General features: G+C 52.4%; 2 protein-coding genes and 1 long non-coding RNA gene across 9 annotated transcripts in view; 2 read left to right on the top strand and 1 right to left on the bottom strand.

The window, feature by feature from the left end:
* Positions 1 to 4,878, top strand: part of PLEKHA4 (pleckstrin homology domain containing A4) — a 22,798-nt gene extending 17,920 nt beyond the window's left edge. For 2 of the 3 annotated variants that reach the window (XM_045772100.2, XM_045772099.2), the window contains exons 17-20: positions 2,474 to 2,635; positions 3,498 to 3,556; positions 3,959 to 4,071; positions 4,426 to 4,878. In XM_045772100.2, coding sequence (XP_045628056.2) covers positions 2,474 to 2,635; positions 3,498 to 3,556; positions 3,959 to 4,071; positions 4,426 to 4,685 — 594 coding nt within the window. In that variant the 3' untranslated portion in view covers positions 4,686 to 4,878. Of the gene's footprint in view, positions 1 to 2,473; positions 2,659 to 3,497; positions 3,557 to 3,958; positions 4,072 to 4,425 lie in introns of all 3 variants that reach the window. The other variant, XM_045772101.2, reaches the window with a different exon arrangement.
* HSD17B14 (hydroxysteroid 17-beta dehydrogenase 14) overlaps positions 4,867 to 16,789 on the top strand; it is a 14,117-nt gene continuing 2,194 nt past the window's right edge. The window contains exons 1-6 of one of the 3 annotated variants that reach the window (XM_045772104.2): positions 4,867 to 4,967; positions 5,175 to 5,377; positions 5,868 to 5,906; positions 6,067 to 6,149; positions 6,676 to 6,742; positions 9,756 to 9,847. In XM_045772104.2, coding sequence (XP_045628060.1) covers positions 5,290 to 5,377; positions 5,868 to 5,906; positions 6,067 to 6,149; positions 6,676 to 6,742; positions 9,756 to 9,847 — 369 coding nt within the window. In that variant the 5' untranslated portion in view covers positions 4,867 to 4,967; positions 5,175 to 5,289. The remainder of the gene's footprint in view (positions 4,968 to 5,174; positions 5,378 to 5,867; positions 5,907 to 6,066; positions 6,150 to 6,675; positions 6,743 to 9,755; positions 9,848 to 16,789) is intronic. The other 2 variants (XM_045772105.2, XM_087870963.1) reach the window with 2 other exon arrangements.
* LOC123776247 (uncharacterized) overlaps positions 15,981 to 16,789 on the bottom strand; it is an 8,169-nt gene continuing 7,360 nt past the window's right edge. For all 3 annotated transcript variants that reach the window (XR_015728129.1, XR_006775315.2, XR_006775313.2), the window contains one exon: positions 15,981 to 16,232. This is a non-coding gene — a long non-coding RNA (uncharacterized LOC123776247). The remainder of the gene's footprint in view (positions 16,233 to 16,789) is intronic.

The following is a 16,789-nucleotide window of genomic DNA, read 5'->3' as shown; positions in this document are numbered from 1 at the left end:
CTGGGAAGCCTTTTAAAGGATAGGGAAGTCGGGGCGCCTGCGACTCTTGATCTCGGGGTTATGAGTTCGAGCCCCATGTTGGGCATACAGATTACCTAAAAATTTAATTTTTTTTTTTTTTTTAACAATTGGGAAGCTGAGTCTGGATGAGTAAAAAAAAGGTGTGGGCCATGCAGAAAATGGTCCTCCAACCAAAGGATGGAGGCTATGTGTGCAACAGCATGGAGGTGATCCCGACAGAGGCCGCTGGTCTGTGTTGGAGGCAAAGCTGAATTTATGACTTGCTTAAGACAGACCTATTCTCGTAAGATACAGTCTCCCCAAGCAAAGCGGAGGGAGAGCTGATGTCCTATAGCAGGGAGTTCAGAAATTGCTGGATTCTGGAGGCATGAGTGTTTAAGACTGGGAGCTTCGGCTCAGGTCCTGATCCCGAGGTCCTGGGATCAAGCCCGGCGTCGGGCTCCCTGCTCAGCGGGGAGTCTGCTTCTCCGTCTCCGGCTCCCAGCTGCCACAGCTGTGTGTCCGTCGCTGCCGGGCTGATTTGCAGAACCCAGGGGCCGTCCCTGACCGGTTGCCTTTCGGCCGCCTGGTTGAGGTGCCCCTGCCGTTGCTCGATCGAACATTTAAAAGCATGTCTGGTGCTTCCTTATTATCGTGGATACAAAACAGTCCGTCAGTCCTTTCTGAGGAGGAGAGGAACTTTGTGGTTCTCAGTGGGGTGCGTGCAGGACGTGGACTGTCGGGGCTGCTGAGAACAAGGCTGAACCAACCTGGTTCTGGGAGCTGCGGCTGTTTGCAGCTCCGGGGTGGTGTGTGTCATGAGTTCCAAGGATTTCAGAGCTGAGCAAGGACAATGATATGACCGGGGAGGCGGTAGAAGTAACACACACGGGCCGTATGGGGTCCAGTTTGGCCAATGGGAGGAGTCCCTCACACATGCCATAGGTCACTGCCTGGATGCCAAAGCCCAGAAACTTCGATGGCGAGTCTCTGGGTCAGGGAGCTCCTAAGGGCAGCAGCCACTTGGGGGCTTATCTTATCTGTGGCTAGCAGACGTGGGACACTGTTTCCTGCAGTGCTCAAAGCAGGCAGGCCGTAAATGCCTACAGTTATCTGCCTACTCGGGCTGTGTTTTAAACAAGTGGATGTGTGAACCTTGGAATTTGGTGATGGCCGGCGTGGGGCCATCATTTTTACAGCAGGTGGACATGTGACTCACGATGGCCCAGATCGGAGCAAACCAGAGTAAACGGCAGTGTTTGGCCCTACACTAGGCAGCTGCTCCAAGCCGGCTCCCTAGAATTTTCTAGTTCGAGGCTGCAGCTAAGGGTTATCTTCCCTCCGGTTTTGTTTGTTGAGACAAGAGATGGATTGTCTTACGGTCGGAGGCTAGGAGTCCAAAACCATGCTCCTTCGGAAGGCATCCAGGAAGGGTCTGTTCCCAGGCGTCTGATGGTCCCTTGACTGGTGGCCCCAGGAACCCCAGGAGCCCCAGGAACTCCAGGTGTCCCCTGGCAGTCTTGCTGTATGCGTCTATGTCCGCATGGCCCCCCTTTCCCGAAGGATGACACTTGTCTGCAGCCGGAGAGGTCTGTCGGCCTGGTTCCTGCCCAAATGACAACCTTCCTGCGTTTCGTCCCCAGTCTGTCCCCTTCAGTTCAGGCTGGTGGCATTTCTGCGGAGCTGATTTCCTGGATCCACGCGTCACATGCCTAATCTCTCAGCAAATGGGGTGTCCAGCCACGCCCTTGGGATTCTCTCCAGAGTTCTGGTTTTGTTTGAGTGGGGTTTTTTTTTCTTCTTCTTTGATTTATCTCTGTCCTCTTGCATTTTAAGTTCTTAAGGCTGGAGGTCCATGATAGAGGTGTCAGTGGGGCCGTGTTCCCTCTGAAGGTGCCGGGGAAGGATCTGTTTCAGGCCTCCATCCTAGCTTCTGGAAGGTTCTTGGCTTGTGGCCGCCCACTCCACTTCTCCCATGGCGTTGTCCCGGTGTGTGTCATCCATCTGGTTTCGGGAGCAAGAGAGAGCTCACAAAGCCCTTTCGGAGGCCAACCCAAAGGGATCCTCTTGACAATTTAGTTAATGCATCTCATTCCTCCTTTTCTTGGGTCTAAGCTGACTCAGAATTGTTTTTCATCACAAGGAACCCAGAGGTGACAACCCGGCTCCTGACTACCAGTGCGAGGAAGCTGGGCATGCCCAGGACGTGTGAATGTTTGTTAGGCTGTGGCTTTGGATTCGAACAGGGCAGCTGATGGAAATGAGGCCAGAGAGGGGGGTAGGGCCCCAAACACCTTTGTCCTGAGGGTGCTTGGAGGCATGGGAGGCCGGCCTCAGCTCTGGCTGCGGCAAGATCCCTCTGAGTCTAGGGGTGAACTTACTGGAAAGGGCAAGACTGGAGGCCGAGAGGTTCAGGGAAGAGGAAAAGAGGAGGCCCAAGGCTGGGGCCTCAAGGTGTTTTTCATCTCCCCAGGCCCCCCTGGCCCGGCCTCGGATGAGTGCTCAGGAGCAGATGGAGAGAATTCGCAGAAACCAGGAGTTTGGACGGCCTCTCCCTCGCCCGGCCTCCCCCCGGCTTCTCACTCTGGGGAGGACACTGTCCCCAGCCAGACGCCAGCCTGACACAGAACCAAGGGTGAAGAGAACAGAGGGTGCAAGGTGGGGCGGTGGGGTGCTCCTAGTTTGAGCCTCAGTTTCCCCCTCTGTAAAATGGGAATTTCCCTACCTCTTTACCCAGAGCTGGGTTTCCACGTTCACCCCAACCTGAACCTGGGATGATGGCTCCCCTAGGTGGTTGGGGGTAGGGGAGGCAGAGAACTTTTCACTTCACCAGTGTTTCTCCCTCAGGATGGGGGTCAGAGGTCAGGACTGTGGGCCCAGCTTTTTTTTTTTTTTTTTTTTTCGTTACTATGTGTCATCAAAGGGGGAAACAATGAGCAAGTAAGGAAATGATCATATTCATACTGTCGCAATGGGGACAGCATTCCAGATATGAAGATAAGAGTGTCTCAGCCGATGGTTCCATCTGAGACTTTTCTAGGGAGTAATTAGACAAGTCATAGGTCGGGTGATTTTATAGCTGGGATTATTTTTGTCATCAGGAGGTGTCTCAGTCAGCTGAACCCCAAATGTTTAACTCTGTGTCTAGTTAGTTTTAGGGGGACGAGCAGTTCAGCTAATTCCTGATGAGCCCAAAATTGTGAATTTGGAGAGCCTGTTCCTGGCCTTGTCATAGGTAAATAAGGGGGTGATCATCTGTCAGTCCCCTGTAGGTCATATGAAGGAAGAGAGGTGGTAAGCCACACCAAAGGATGTGTGTTGGGGGGTGGGGGGTGGATTTTCTTAACTCTTGCTGTTTTGCAGGAATGCATGTAAAGTTAAACACTGTCTCTGGGGCAATTTCATTCCCTCTCTGAGCCCCCTTCATTTCACCCTCAAAATGAGAACGTGGGGACTTCCAGGTGAGGAGGAATTTTAATGCTCCAATTCCTTTGCAGCCTGTCCAGGGACACTCAGGAGCCCCCAAATGGCTCAGAAGCTCTGGATCCTGGAGCAGGTAAAGAACTGGAAAGTGGGGCAAGAAGCAGGAAATCAATTTGCCTACGGGAAGGCATTATTATTGCTGTCTTTTGAGTAGTAAAGTACAGACCACAGAACTTTTAAGAGATGCTTGACTTCCTGGGGTATCAGAAAGCACCTAGATCCGCATGAGAACTGCAGTTCCCCAAACTGCAGAACTGGGTGGATGTCAGGGAAAGCGGGTAAAATTTAGGGAGGACTAGACTACAAATCCCACAGCACAAGCAGGCCTTTATAAGGGCCACGCTCTGTTTAAAGTCCTTTAGGGACCAGGGCTAGGGACTACAACTCCCAGAAGGCCGCGTGTGGCACTGCGGTAATGGCTAATTGTACACTGCCCCAAATCTCTCTCTCGCTCTCTCTCTTTTTTTTTTCCTAGTCCAAGGAATACCACCCCTTATTTGCCGACAGCCGAAGGGCACCGGGAGCGAGTCCTCAGCCTCTCTCAAGCTCTGGCCACTGAGGCGTCGCAGTGGCACAGAATGATGACAGGTGAGGAGGGGCTGGGGACCTTGGACTCCTGAGTTTTGGGGAAGAGGGAACCAGAGCCTGGAATCCTTGGTTCTGGTCAGGGCGGGGGGGGGGGGGGGGAGTGTCTGAGAACTGCTGGGATCCTATGCCTGAATGGGGAGAGGGCCCTAGAGGGTTTGGGAGTTGCTGATCCCAGGCAGGAGGGGACAGGGGTCAAGACTCCCGGGATGGGGGTGGCGGTGGGGGGCCAGACCTGTGGGTCTGAGGGAAGAGGGGACTGGGAGCTCGACTCCTGGGTCTGGGAGGAAAGGCCTGGGGGTCCGGACTCCTGTGTCCCAAAGTTTGCCATTCTCACTGTCCACTCGTGCTGTCCAGGTGGAAACTTAGACTCCCGAGGAGACCCGCTTCCCCCTGCGCCACCGCCTCCGTCAGATCCCACCCCCCAGGTGACCTCGCCCCCAAGATCTCCAGTGGCTAATTCCCGCTCCGCCGGGTTCTCCCGCGGAGGTAGTGGACGCGGCGCAGGCCCCGCCTCCTGGGAGCTCACGTGGGAATCCGGTACCGCCCCTCCCGCCCTGACCCAGGAGGAGGGGGCGTGGCCTCTGCGAGTCACGCTGCTGCAGTCCAGCTTCTGATCCGCCCGAGCACCGCAGCCAATCGGAGCGTGAGGGCGTGGCCCGGGGGTACCGCCCCGCGATCTGGAGCCACTCAGGGCGCCTGGGGGCGTGGACTGGCCCCCTCGGGGGCCTGGGGAGGGAGGCGTTTCTATGGCCAAAGTTTGGTTTTCCCAACACTTGTCCAAATTCGGATTAAAACTTTGAACTTTCAGTCAATAGCTTTCTCTCTGTCTGTTTGGGGTTGTGACGCTGGGGTCTCTTCGGGGCAGAGCTGGAGTCGTGGACTCCTTTGTCCTGAAGGTCTGGAACCTGTGGGTCTGGAGAAGGAGGGAGCTGGGGCCTGAATTCCCGGGTCTGAGGGAGGAGGGGGCTGGACGCCCTAAATCCCGAGTTTGAGGAAGGAGGGGATCGGGGGTGTGTGTGGGGGGGCCAGGACTCCTGGGTCTGAGGGAGGAGGGGCCGGGCCAACCTTCATAGCTTCTGGCCTTCCTGGCAACGCCCCCCCAGGGCCGGGCTTCCAGGATCCAGCCCCTATTTAATGGTTCGGCTCCACCGCCTCACCCGACTTTCGAGGTGGAAAGAAGCCCAGAGCGACTGACAGGGAGAGACGGACAGAAGCAGCATGGCAACGGGAACGCGCTATGCCGGGAAGGTGGTGGTTGTGACCGGGGGCGGGCGAGGCATCGGAGCCGGGATCGTGAGAGCCTTCGGTGAGTAGGGGTCTGGCTGCTCAGGAATATTGGAGACTAGGAGAAGAGGGACCCTGGGAACTCGTGGGTGTGGGATCTTCAGTACTGGAGCCAAGATTCTCATAAAAACGCAATTTGCGATGCTAATGAAGGGCTAGGCAGTATAAGCCTGGGGCCTGAGCTTGGCAGGTCTCCAAAAATGGTTACTCCCTCTCTGTGGGTCTCGGTTACTGTATCTACAAAATGAGTGGTTAGGGAATGGCGCTTGCAGGTTTAGGGATTATTCTGGAACCTAGGGATGGGGGGCTCAGGAACCCCAGCAGGCACCTGGAGCGGCCAAAGAGAATATGGGTCAAGTTTTCTGCCCTTTGCTCTGGAGGATCATCATGAGACTTTGGGGTCACGAGGGGAGCGTTTAGGAAGATGGGCCCCCACTCCCGGTGGCCACAAGAGGGCAGCAGAGACCTTTGCCAAGGTCTGTGCTGCGGTAACCTGTTATTTCCATTCTCAGTGCAAAGTGGGGCCCAAGTGGTTATCTGTGACAAAGATGGTGAGTGGGTGTCCCTCAGTCCTCACCCCCAGCCTCTCCTCCCTCATACTCAAGAGTCCTGGCCCCCAGCCCCTCCTCCCTCAGACCCAGGAGTCCAGGCCCCCAGCCCCTCCTCCCTCAGACCCAGGAGTCCAGGCCCCCAGCCCTTGTCTCCCTGCAGAGTCCCGGGGCCGGGCCCTGGAGCAGGAGCTTGCTGGAACTGTCTTTCTCCTCTGTGATGTGACTCGGGAGGAAGATGTGAGGGTGAGCTATCCTCGTCCCTGCCTGGTCCTAAAAGCTTAGGCTCAGCCTTCTTTCCAGGCTTTCCCTGCTGGCCAGGTTCTGGGTCTCCTGGGAAGGTTCTCCTTTATCTCTCACTACTTCAAGGCTCTTGTCACACCTGTCACAGAGATTGGAACAAAAAAAATCCCTCACAGTGGATCTCTTTCTGGAAGAGTTTTCCTCTCTTGTTTCTGGGTTTCTAACCCTTTCCTTCTGGAACTGTCTCTCTGATGTGCGCCCCCTGCCCCCTGCCCCCTGCCCCCTACCCCGACCCTGACCCCAGGTATCTGCAGTGTGAATATAACCAGCCCTCTGGTCTCTGGCAGCTCTGGCTTTCTGTCTTCTCTTCTCCTGCCATACTTGGTGATTTGGGGTGTCCCCCACTGCCCGTAGTTCTTGTCCCCTCAACTATGATCCAGCTTCCCCCTCCCGACCTTGTTTTGGGGAGTCCAGGCTCCTCAAGGCTGGGTTCCCGCACTGCTCGCTTACAAGATGTCTTTGTCACCAGGCCCTCATTTCTGAGACCATCCGACGTTTCGGCCGCCTAGATTGTGTGGTCAACAACGCTGGCTACCGTGAGTTGTGAGGCCCACAGGCCATTCTCCGCTGCTGTCAACCCACCTCCTGGCTTCCCATCCCTTCCTCCTCCCACCTCAGTTTCGCCTTGTCTTCCCCATCCCCTTCTCCGTTCCCTTGGATGGGACAGTACAGCTCTGGAATCTGGCCCCTGGGCTTACGTCCTGACTCCTTTCCATCCCGCCAGGTGCCCCCAGGCCCGTGCCCTCCCCTCTCCGTGCTTCAGTTCCTGTATTTCTAGAATGGGAATGATGATAATAATCATCATCATTACAGAGTGGTTGTGAGTACTAGTCAGCCTCATAATTACCAGAACTATCTTGGGTGAACAGCTTCCGGAAGTCTTGTGGTCTCAATTTTCTGATCCATGAAGTGACGTGGATGGCCCTTCTCTTTGCTGATGACGATGACAAGATCCTCATGCGTGCGGTTTATAGGTCTTAGTGTGGTGACTTTGAAGGGAAAATGCCATCAGCTTAATGACTACCCTTCCTAAGAAGTTCTCATGCTGGTAAACCAGGGCTCAGAGAGGTGAACTGTCTGCACTGAAGTCACACGGCAAGGCCGTGATAAGAGAGACGCCCCCCTCTACGACCCCTCCTATACCCCCCCATCCACTTATTGGCTGGGCAACTTTAAGCAAGTGGCTCACCCTCTCTGGGCTGCATTCTCCTCCTTATATTGTTGTAAGGATCAAAGAGATGGCGAATACTAGTTCATCCTTTCTCTCCGTGGTCTTTGTACATTCAAGAGGTCTTTACTGAGCGCTTACTATGTCCCAAGTTCTTTCCTTGGGACTGGGGAGTGAGCAGCGAACGAAAGAGACAGAAACATTCTTCCTGGGATTCACGTTCTCAAGTACAGAAAGAGACAACCCCGTTCATGGTTTCCGTATTCATGAAATCACCAGCTAGCTGACCAACAGATTTTTTTAGTAACCCCAGCCTCTGTACTCACTGCTTTCCGGGTGTTTGTGGATTTGCATGGAGCGGGAGCAGCGAGAAAAATCCCAGTTGCCTGAAACACCTGCTCTCAGTGGAGGTCGTTCGAACGAGGCGAGCGGCGAGTGTAGCTCTGTGCTCTGGTTTCAGAGGATGGAGATGCCCTGGGGCCCGCTGGATGGGTCCGCATCCGAACTCTGGCGGCCTCCAGCTAATCGCTCAACACCTCTGAGCCTGAGCCGTGCTTCCTTGTTTGCAAAATAAATAAAATAGAGTCTCCCAGAGTTGTGTTGAGGATTTAAGAGTCTAATCTGATATGCAAGTATCCGTAGACATACATTTATATACATGTGTCTATCTGTCCATCCATATCCATATCTTAGTCTGTTTGGGCTGCTAGAACAGAAATGCCACAGACGGGGAGGGCTCAAACAAACATTTATCTGTCACAGTTTTGGAGGCTGGGAAGTCCAAGATCAAGGTGCCAGGAGATTCGTGTCTGGTGAGGGCCTCCTTCTTGCTGTGTCCTCACAGGGTGGAAGGGACTAGAGGATCTCTGGGCTCTCATTTCTAAGTGCACTAAGCCCATTCATGAGGGGGTCCACCCTCGAGACTTAAAAAGCCCCTCCCACAGACCTCACCTCCAAATGCCATCACTCTGAACGTTAGGATTTCAACATATGAATTTGGGGGGTGCGGGAGACAGATTTAGTCCATTATATTTACATACTATTAGTTAATAGGTACCTATTTCCCCTGGGAGCAATGGAGGAAAATTCACTAATTCAGTATTCACTGGAATTTTATAGACCTTAACTGCCTTGAATAATAGGATCGACTCTATACACCAGTATGTTTGGTGGTGATATAGGCTATGAAGAAAAATAAAGTCAGGGCACCCAGCTGGCTCAGTCAGTGGAGACTGCCACTCTTGAACTTGGGGTTGTGAGTTCGAGGCCCACGTTGGGCGTAGAGCTTACTTTAAAGAAAGGAAAGGAAAGGAAAGGAAAGGAAAGGAAAGGAAAGGAAAGGAAAAAGGGGGGGGAAGCTGTTTAGGGTCTACAAAACGGCAGGGGCTATTTTCAACAAAGGATCCAGGGCAGATTCTCTGAAGATGTTTGAGCAGATCCCTAAAGGAAGCCAGGCCACAGGCCCTGTGTCCCTGGAGAAGAACAATCCAAGATTCCCTCAACTTTCTGGCCGCCATCTTGTTTTCTTCCTCCCCTTCTCTCCTAAAGCCTTTGGAACATTCAGGGTGCGCTCCTCCCACTGCCTGTCTCTTCTCCTTGTTCTTATTCCCCTATCTTTTCCACTCCTTTTCTCCTGAACATTGATTTTTCTGTCCCTCTAACCATTACCCCTCCCCTCCCATCAATTCCTCCTATTTATTTTACAAATACATTATGGGACTGTCAGGCACAATTACTGACTCATGAAAAAAAATTCTTTTTAAGATTTTATTTAAACAATTTTTTAAATTTAAATTCAATTAGCCAACATATAGTATAAGATTTTATTTTTAAGTAATCTCTACACCCAACATGAGGATTTGAACTCACAACCCGAAGATCAAGAGCTACTTGCTCCACCGACCCAGATAGCCAGGTGCTCTGACTTGGGAAATTTCCTTTTTTTCCCTTTTTTTTTTTTTCTGAGTAGGTTCCATGCCCAACACAGGGCTTAAACTCACAATCCTGAGAACAAGACCTGAGATCAAGCTTTAGATGCTCTATCGACTGGGCCACGCAGGCGCCCCCAGATTTGGGAAACTTCTAAGCCCAAGAGGAAAGCGTCATCCTCCTTCTATAGATACGGAGACTGAGGCACAGAGAGGCATAGTGACTTGCCCAGAGTCACACAGCCAGGAAGTGGCAGGGGCTCATATTGGAACCCAGGCCTTCTGGCCTGAGGTGGCTTTTCGATTCACTGTTATACAACCTCCCTTCCTTTTCATGATCCCTGACCCTCTTGTCTCCCCCCCCCAGTGCACCCTCCCCGCCATATCCCTATTCCTTCCCTGTTCTCTGAGTCACTCCCTCATTCTCTCTGCCTCTCTGTCCCCCACTCCTAGATCCGCCTCCACAGTGGCCCGAGGAGACCTCTGCCCAGGGCTTCAGGCAGCTGCTGGAGCTGAACCTGCTGGGGACATACACCCTGACCAAGGTGAGGACCGCGGCCCCGGCTGCCAAGCCGGGGGGCCTCCTGACAGTGAGATTGTCAGACCCACTTTTTCTCAGAGCAGAATGTTGCCTCTGCCCTGTTTGATCTTGCTTCAAAAGGACTCCGTTCTTTGTAGCAAGTAGGTGGGGGCCAATCCCTACATCCAGCCAAAGCTAATTGTGTGGCTACCCAGCCCAGTGCCCTTGGGGACTTTCCAGAACCTTCCAGAGTGGTGTGCTGCTCGTGTTGGGGCATGTTAGGAACAGGGGGGAAGAGGTTGAGGCAGGGAGTGAGTGATAGGCAGTTACAGCGTTGCCACCTGTGAACAGCTCTGGGGAACAAAGACCTTTTACCATCCTGCCCTCAGAATCTTCCTGTAAAGTCCTCCTACTTACTGTCTTCATTCAAATGCCACCTCCTTTCAGACAGCCTCTCCTTCCCAGTCATCCTTGCTTCTGTGGCACCCAGTGCGCACCCATATACATATTTATTCTCTGTAACAACTTGTTTATTTTCATCAGAGCACATTTTAATCCATTCAACAAATATTTGCTTAGTACCAGCGGTGTGCATCCAGCAGGGGACAAACGTCCCTGTCCTTGGGCAACTGACACGCTAGTGGGGGAGACAGGCCGTGAGCAAGTAAACAGAAGCTAATGTCAGTGAGTGATAAATGCCGGGCACAAGAGTGATGCACAGTGTAAATACTGTGGTAGAAAACTTTTTTTTTTTTTAATAGGCTCCATGCCCAGTGTGGAGCCCAACGAGGGGCTTGAACTCATGACCCTGAGATTGAGACCTGAGTTGAGATCAAGAGTCAGACGCTGAACCGATGGAGCCACCAGGCGCCCCTATAAAATTTTTTATTTTGACATTTTGCAAGCATGCAGAAAAGCAGGGAGATTGTGTACCGAATTCCACGTGCCCATCCCCCAGCAATCATTATCAACATTCTGTCATTCTTCCTGTGGACCCCCTCACTTTTTTTTCCTTTTTTCTTTTCTTTTCTTTTCTCTCTTCTCCTTTCCTTTCCTTTTCTCTTTCTTTCTTTTTGCTGGAGTATTTTGTTTTTTAAAAGATTTGTTTATTTATTTTAGAGGGTGGGGGAAAGGCAGAGGGGGAAGGAGAGAAGCAGACTCCCTGCTGACCACGGAGCCTCACAAGGGGCTCGATTTTACGACCCTGAGATTATGACCCGACCCCGAGATCATGATCCCAGCCAAAATCAAGAGTCTGATGCTCAACCGAGCCACCCACGCGCCCCTTTTGTTGGAGTATTTTAAAGTAAATCTCAGACATACTTTACATGTAAGTAATTTAGTATGTATCTTTACCAGATGAGGTTTTATTTTGTTTGGGTTTTTTTTTTTTAAGAGTATTTATGTACTCTTTGGGACAGGGTGGAGGTGATCAGAAGGCTACTCTGAGAGGTGACATTTGAGTCAGACCTCAGGATACTTGTGGGACAGAGTGGTCCAGCAGAGAACAGCCTGTGCAAAGGCCCTAGGGTGGGGACTGGTCCGAATGTAGGGGGAACAGCCAGAGGCCAGTGTGACTGAAGCAGGCAGGGTAAGGGGGAGAGGGCAGGAGATGAGGGCAGAAACGGGACGAAAGGACCTGGATCATATCTGGCCATGACGAAAGGACCGCAGAGAGGACTTTGCTTTTGGGCTTGGTCCTGGAGCCAACGAAGTGAGCCGCCGTAAGTGGGAACCGGCGCCCTCCGGCGGCCGCGTGGGAAACAGGCGCGGGCGAGGGCTGAGGCAACGCGCCCAGGGTCGTCCAGGCAGGCGGTGAATTGAATCCCACCAGGCAGGTGGCTGTGGATTTGGTGAGAAATGTTCCCACTCCGGATCCATTTTTAAGGTAGAATTGTCAGGATTTCCTTGTAGACTAGACGTGGGGGGGGGGGTGGACTCGAGAAAGAAAGGAATGGGGGTTTTGGTTTATTTTCCCCCCACCCCTACCGCCAGCAACTGGCCGCAGGACTGAGTTCCCATCCATGGCCACGGGGAAGCCTGGGGAGGAGCAGGTGGACTGGGAGACCTTTTGAGTGCGGGTGGGGGTGGGGTGCCCAGCCCACGTCCACTTGGAATTCTTGGGTCTGAGGTGAGGGGAGAGGTCTGGAGTCATCAGCTGGGAGCTCCCCATCCTGAGGCTAGATTAGGTCTGAAAAGCCGGTGTAGACAGAGAAGGGAGGAGCCCCGGGAGTGGGCGGGGCGGGGGGGGTTGGTCACCCGTGTGAGGAAGCTCAGGCGCTGTCTTTGAGGTCTTACCTGAGATCCAGGTGAAATGTTTCTGGGCAGCTGGGTGCTCTTGGACCACCTGTGAACCCTCGCTCCTATTCCTCACTTGTGTTCAGCTCTACTGGCACCTCCATACGTTAAGATACATTCTACAGCCCAGAAAGGGGATATGTGTGTAATTATATACATAATCTCTCTCTCAGTGCCCAGCATTTATTTATTTTTTTTTAAGATTTTATTTATTTATTTGACACAGAGAGAGAGCACAAGCAGGGGGAGCAGCAGGCAGAGGGAGAGGGAGAAGTAGGCTTCCCGCTGAGCAGGGAGCCCGTCGTGGGGCTCGATCCCAGCACCCTGAGATCATGACCTGAGCCGAAGGAAGATGCTTCACCCACTGAACCACGCAGGCGCCCCCGTGCCCGGCATTTAAAAAGAGATTTCTCATCAACAATGAGATCTCTGGTTTCTCTTGAAAGGTTGGCAAACTGAACCCACAGGGCAGGGCGACAGTCCGCTAAGTATGGCACGACTCTCCATGATATCCCAGTCCCCACCTCTCCCTAAGGGCTACCTGACTCTGTCGTGGGTGAGCGGCTGGTACAAAAGTCTCGCGTAGGAGTAAAGGGTCCGGCCCAGACAGGCCTAAGCTCTCTGCCGCCCCCTACCGGCAAACATGGCGAGTGACTCAAGCTCTCTGCCCCTTGGTTTTCTCCTGCTTTTGAAAAATGAGGCTAATCATAGCTCCTAATTCACAGGGTTCTTCCTGAGACTCGAATGAGTAAACTATCCATGAAGCCCTTAGAACATGCCTGGCACAGAGCTGACTGTCTGTACGTTTTATTGCTTATCGTACACATTGCCCCATCCTGTCTCCTATGGCCAATCTACCTAACGCAGGTTGAGCTCACGAAATAGACATTGGGCAAATGAAGCCTGGCAGAAGTAGAAGGCAAAAGGTGAGGTTTGAGCTGACCCCTGAGTGGGAGGAAAAGAAGTAGAGAAGTAGGCCACAGGATGTTTCATTTACCAAAAAAGAGTGTGGAAATGTCCTGGGGGCACTAACCAGCAGGTGTGTTTTAAGAACAGGAGACACGGGGCGCCTGGGCGGCACAGCGGTTAAGCGCCTGCCTTCGGCTCAGGGCGGGATCCCGGCGTTATGGGATCGAGCCCCACATCAGGCTCTTCCACTATGATCCTGCTTCTTCCTCTCCCACTGCACCTGCTGTGTTCCCTCTCTCGCTGGCTGTCTCTATCTCTGTCAAATAAATAAATAAATAAAATCTTAAAAAAAAAAAAAAAGAACAGGAGACACTCTCTCCTGTCTCCACCTCCAGCTTAGCAATTAGAAGCGTTTTATTAAAATGTTCTCTCCATTGCTTCCTGCCATCCCTTACTGAGACATCCTATAATTTCATCAGTAGGAACTTCATAAATACTACCAATGGATTTGCATGTTTACTTATAATTACGGACATAATTTAAGACTCACAAAATCTTGTCAGAATAGGACGGAGAACTCCTGTATTCCTAGACTCCTCATTGTTAATATTTTACCCTGTTTGCTTTATTTTTCTGCCTCTCGGTTTGAGGGTAAATTGCAGGCATAATGTCCATTCACCCCTCCGTACTTTGGGGAATATTTCCTAAAAATGAGAACGTTCTCTCACGCAGTCACAGTAAGGTTAACAGTGATACCGTGGTCTTGGGTAATCTAGACACCTTTTTATTCAGATTATGAGAACGATTTTTTTTAAAGATTTATTTATTTCGGAGAGAGAGCACGCAAGCCAGGCTCGGAGAGGCAGGCAGAGGGAGAAGCAGGCTCCCCACTGATGCGGGACTCGATCTCAGGACTCTGGGATCGTGCCCTGTTCCGAAGGCAGCCGCTTACCCGACTGAGTCACCGAGACGTCCCCAGATTATTAGAATTCTTACCACCACCACACTGCCATGGCTGCACCTGTGTTAGTGGGGCTTCTCCACAAGCCGACCCTGGGTGAGCACTGGAGCGTGGGATGCATGGTGGGCGATCCCACAAAGTGCTGCTGTCGGGGTCGGTAGTAGTTCTGGACACGCAGGGGCAGCAAGTTACCACTGGGGCAAGTGGGGCACCATCCCCTGGGCGAACTGAGAGTCGGAGAGAAACATGCACCTCGCAGTTATTCCCCACCCAAAAAGCGAGGGAGAGCGAGACAGTGTTTAATTTAAAAAATAAGTTGCATGGGGTGCCTGGCTCGCTCAGTCGGTAGAGCATGCAACCCCCCCTTTTTTTTTAAGATTTTATTTATTTACTTGAGAGACAGTGTGCATGAGCCGAGGTGGGGGGAGGGGCAGAGGGAGAGGGAGAAGCAGACTCCCCACCAAACAGGGGGCCCGATGATGGGGGGGGCTCCATTCCAGGACCCCGGGATCACGACCTCAGCCAAAGGTAGACGCCCAACCAACTGAGCCACCCAGATGCCCCCAGATGTCATTTTTAGTAATTTCCACACCCAACGTGGGGCTTAAACTCATGACCACGAGATCTAGGGTCACATGTTCGGGGCGCCTGGGTGGCTTCGTGGGTTAAGCGTCTGCCTTCGGCTCAGGTCATTAGCTCAGGGTCCTGGGATCAAGGCCTCCCCCCCCCCAGTCAGGCTCCCCGCTAAGCGGGGAGTCTGCTTCTCCCTCTCCCTCTGCCCCTCACCCTCGGCTCCGTGCCCTCTCTCTCTTGCACACTCAAATAAGTAAATAAAGTCTTTAAAAAAAAAAAAACTATCGTCAATGTCACCACCACCACCATCATCCCTTGGAACTCTTAAAATATCGATTCCGGGGCCCCAGCCCAGACCTCCTGAATCAGAATCTCTGGGTCTTTGGTGGATCGCCACGCAAGCTGGAGTTTGGGATACAGGCTAGAGAAGACAGTGGGGGAATGAGGGGTATTTATATGAGGGAGGAGATGCGCAGTGGGCAATAGGGATCTACAGCAGGTGTCTAAAGGGAAGGAGGGGGAGGGGAGGGAAGGACGGGCCAATAAGATTCCAGGGCGTCCTTGTTGTGGCTACACAGAGGTGCTGGGTGACCTTGGAGGCGGGGGGGTGGGCTGTGGGCCAAGGAATGTGTGGGAGGGCTAAGAAGGGACCACAGGGAGTGTGGGACAAATATTTGTTCAGTGCTAGTTGCGTGCCCAGTGCTGGGACAAGGGTGGCGAACGACCCACGTTGTGCAGCCCTTAGGGACCTCACGCTGGGAAGGGAGTTAAACAGCTGGGCGGGAGTGCGAAGGTTTAGGAAAGAAAGAGGCAGGGGCGGGGCCTGGGGGAGGGGATGGGCAAGGCCAGGGCTGAGGGAGGGAGGGTTTCAAGGCCAATGAGAGAGAGGAGAGAAAGGAATGGGGGGTGGAGGAGGGAGTCAGGTCCCTGGGGAGAGGATGGAGGATTCGAATCTCCCCCCCAGGGCCCACATATCATGGCACTCATGCTCAAATCATCTTAAAGTTCTTAAGACTTAGAGTTGTCACAAATTCTTTTTTTTCGTTGTGGGCTTTGGTCTCTGACTGCTCACTGCGGGGTGCAAATACTGGCCCTGACAGTTGTCCCAGGACCCTCGGAGCACCGGTCACCTGCTCAGTCTCCTCACCTGGAGAAAGGAGCTAGGGACAGTCCCTTCTTCTAGGGTTGTCCTGAGGATTAATCTGTGTGAAGAGCTGACAACAGGGCCAGGCACATAATAGATAAATTCAGGGGCGCCTGGGTGGCTTAGTCAGTGAAGCGTCTGCCTTCGACTCAGGTCATGATCTCTCTGGGGTTCTGGGATCGAGCCCCGCATCGGGCTCTCTGCTCAGCGGAGAGTCTGCTTCTCCTTCTGTGCTCTCTCTCAAATAAATAAATAAAATCTTTAAAAAATTGATAAATTCAATAAATTCATTCATTTATTCAGAAGATATTTATTGAGCACCTATTACATGAGAGACCCCTGAATCCCGGGGGTGAAACAAAGTAAGAAATTGCAACCATCCCTCATGAATTTTTGCATTCTTTTTTTTTTTAATGATTTTTTTATTATGTTATGTTAGTCACCATACAGTACATCCCCGGTTTCCAATGTAAGGCTCGATGATTCATTAGTTGCGTATAACACCCAGTGCAGAATTTTTGCATTCTGGTGGGAGAGACAGAGAATAAGCAAATAAGTAAGTTTGATATGACATAATTAGATATGGCATGTCGGACGCAGGTGCTGTGTTACAGAGAAAAGGAATCAGGAATAGGGATGAGGACCCAGGGGTAGGCAGGTTGCAGGTTTAAATAGGATAGTCAGAGGCGCCTGGGTGGCTCAGTCAGTTAAGCATGAGTCCCCCCACCCCACCCCCGCGCTCAGCGGGGAGTCTGCTTCTCTCTCTCCCTCTGCCCCTCCCCCTGCTTTCTCTCTCTCTCTCTCCCCCTCCCTCTCTTTCTCAAATAAATAAATCTTTTTTTTTAAGATTTTATTTATTTATTCGACAGAGATAGACACAGCCAGTGCGAGAGGGAACACAAGCAGGGGGAGTGGGAGAGGAAGAAGCAGGCTCATAGCAGAGGAGCCTGATGTGGGACTCGATCCCATAACGCCGGGATCACGCCCTGAGCCAAAGGCAGACGCTTAACCGCTGTGCCACCCAGGTGCCCCTCAAATAAATAAATCTTTAAATAAATAAATAGGATGGTCAGGGTTGGCCT

Source organism: Ursus americanus, chromosome 21, assembly GCF_024610735.1.
Source record: "Ursus americanus isolate L20-20 chromosome 21, mUrsAme1.1.p, whole genome shotgun sequence".
NCBI classification, from domain to species: Eukaryota; Metazoa; Chordata; class Mammalia; order Carnivora; family Ursidae; genus Ursus; species Ursus americanus.
Note: the sequence above shows the minus strand (reverse complement) of the source record. Positions and strands in the feature narration are given on the sequence as shown.